Source organism: Miscanthus floridulus, chromosome 8 (assembly GCF_019320115.1).
Source record: "Miscanthus floridulus cultivar M001 chromosome 8, ASM1932011v1, whole genome shotgun sequence".
NCBI classification, from domain to species: Eukaryota; Viridiplantae; Streptophyta; class Magnoliopsida; order Poales; family Poaceae; genus Miscanthus; species Miscanthus floridulus.
Genome location: NC_089587.1, coordinates 30229236 through 30232176, shown reverse-complemented (window position 1 = coordinate 30232176; position 2941 = coordinate 30229236). Strand labels below are relative to the sequence as shown.

General features: G+C 41.9%; 1 protein-coding gene across 1 annotated transcript; it reads right to left on the bottom strand.

The window, feature by feature from the left end:
- Window positions 1–230: 230 nt before the first annotated feature.
- LOC136471456 (uncharacterized) lies at window positions 231–1397 on the bottom strand. Its single transcript, XM_066469185.1, has 2 exons — window positions 918–1397; window positions 231–485 (listed from the first exon to the last, which is right to left on the bottom strand). The coding sequence occupies exons 1-2, from the start codon at window positions 1334–1336 to the stop codon at window positions 425–427; spliced, it is 480 nt and encodes a 159-aa protein (XP_066325282.1). The 5' UTR covers window positions 1337–1397; the 3' UTR covers window positions 231–424.
- Between the last annotated feature and the right edge of the window lie 1544 nt (window positions 1398–2941).

Here is a 2941-nt window from a genome sequence, read left to right as displayed (position 1 = left end):
ATTTGAAGAGTAACGAAATTGTTGCCCTCTTCTAGTCGAGGGGGAGAACTCAAAACCGTATATATCCGTGTCGTATTTGCCTATTGGGTACCAATAATTCTGATTATTTCTTAAAATAAAATAGTTCTGATTATTCGTGTTCTTTTCTCACAGAGTCACAGGTTCTTCGATACAGGGCACAACCAAATGCATATATATATATATATATATATTCCAAATGCACAAACAAGTTAAGAAAAGGTCTGAACATTCCATTTTGCAGTACAACCATTTCTAAACAGCACGCCAGTTACATAAAAGATCGACCCCTCCTCGAACATTTATGCATCTTGATATTACTAGTACTACATTCTGAACAACGTGCCATCTCTTGAGAAAGTACACATATATCTCATTGGAGTTGAGACAAGATATATCCAATCAATCAACAGCGCGGATCTTGCCTAAGCGGCAAGAAGATTGCTTCAGGGCGCTGCTGCTTCGACCTGCAAATAAATAATCAGTCGTCAGAATTTTGACGAGTTAGGCTGCGTTTAGTTCGCAAAATGAAAATTTTTAACGTCACATCAGATGTTTTGGGATATCGGAAGAGGTTTTTGATACTAATAAAAAAACTAATTACATAGCTCATCTGAAAACTACGAGACGAATTTATTAAGTCTAATTAATCTATCATTAGCGCATTTAGTTACTATAGCACTTATGGCTAATCATAGACTAATTAGTCTTAAAACATTCATCTCACGATTTCCGAACAAACTGTACAATTAGTTTTTTTTCCGTCTATATTTAATACTCGTGCATGTGCCGTGAGATACGATACGATAGTTTGAGTTGAAAATTTTTGAAACTAAACCAGACCTTAATCGCCACTAAATACCATGACTTGAGCTCAAGAATCAAGATCCAACACATACCAGGTACGTCGGTGAAGCAAGTACGCGCAGCAGCCTCCGACCCCGAGAGCGGTCGCGCCCGCGGCCGCCACAAGCATCGGCGCCGACGTCGAGGACGCCGCGGTTCGCGCCAACCTGGATACCTGAAGGACCCTGGGTACCTGAAGGACCCCGAGCGACAGGAAGAGGAAGCAGATGACGAAGCCCAGCCATCGTCTTCCTCCGTCGGTTCTCGGCTCCCAGCAACCGAAGCGCCTGCCGAGCAGGAGGCCGACGGCGACGTAGGTCACCCCGACGGAGGCCACGGACACCAAGTCGCCCCACAAGAGGTACATCAACAGGCCGGAGTAGGAGGTAAGCAGCCCGAACAAAACGAGGCGCCCCTTCCGGAGCCCTTCCTCTCGGTGGTGCTCAGTGGAGGGAGGGGAGAGAGTATCCATTGCAGGCTGTGGGAAGGAGAGTAAGGAAGAGAAGGCAACAGGGTGTAGGCGGTACTGAGGAGCCAAGAGGCCCTCTGTTTTTCTGAAAGGTTATAAGAGGTTCTCTTAAGCTAAGGAAGCTAAGGGCGTGTTTAGTTTCCAAATTTTTTTACCTCCTACAGTAAAAGAGTATGTTTGACATATGTATAGAGTACTAAATGTAGATGAAAAAAAACTAATTGCACAGTTCTCGGTAAAATCGCGAGGCGAATCTTTTAAGCCTAATTAGTCCATGAAAAGCCTTAAGTGCTACAGTAACCCACATGTGCTAATGACCGATTAATTAGTATCATTAGATTCGTCTCGTAGTTTCCTGATGTGTTCTGTAATTTGTTTTTTTATTAGTATCCAAAAATCCCTCCCGACATCCTTCCGACACATCCGATGTGACATCCTTCCGACACATCCGATGTGACACCCAAAAAATTATTTAGTTGACGAATTTTTTGGCGAAATGGTATTGTAGCACTTTCGTTGTTATTTGACAATTAGTGTCCAATCATAGTCTAATTAGGCTTAAAAGATTCGTCTCGTGAATTTCGTCTAAACTGTGTAATTAGTTTAATTTTTTATTTATATTTAATGCTTCATGCATGCGTCCAAAGATTCGATGTGATGAGAAATCTTAAAATATTTTGTAAAATTTTGGGAACTAAACAATACCTAAACACACCCTAAGAGCGAGGTTCTCTTGAGCTAAGGTTGATGGGACCCGCTCGGAGATTGGTACTTCACGCTGACGAGTGACGATGGTGAATCGCCTCAATAACTTTTTTAATGAAAAATCTAACAGTATCAACTCTAAACATATTCTTTCCACAACTTGCGATGGTGGTGTCTCGAAATTCTGTAACAATGATATCAGTTTTAGCATTAACAAACTCTAGCGCTTTGTGACATTTTCATGCTTTATTTGACCATGTCCCGAGGCTGGATCCTTACTCGTGAAGCAAGCACCATCTACCCAGAGCGAAGCTTCCCATTACATCAGAACGCCCAATTAGAGCGGACTGAGCGTGGGTTGTCATCAACTACTCTAGGCCAGGCAATTGGAGTGGACTGACCTGGTGTAGCGGTGTCCAATCTATTCTTTTGTGGTTTCTTTATTAGTACCACTATGCAGAAATTACGCCTTCATCAAAACCTATCAAATTCAAACATATTCTTTCCCCAAGTTGCGACGGTGGTGTCTAGAAAGTTGTTAACAATGACATCAGTTTTAGCATTAACAAATCTGGCGCTTGTGTCATTTTCGCGCTTTGTTTGACCATGTGCCTAAGCAACCGCCGTCTGACCAGAGCAAAGATTCACATCACATCAAAAGTACAATTTATTTGTTTTTACTAATCTTGCTCTCATTAATTGTCAAATAACAAGGCACTGGGGAAACTTCCGGGAGGTTGACCAAAATTTCCCTTCCTTCGTAACTATCGTTCTGTTCGTTTGGCTGATAAGCCATGACTAAAAATACTATTGACTAATTTGTTGTGAGAGAGAAATACTGTTCGTTGACCGAAAAAGTACGGCTTATAAGCCGAACGAACAGAACGATAACTACTTTCTTTA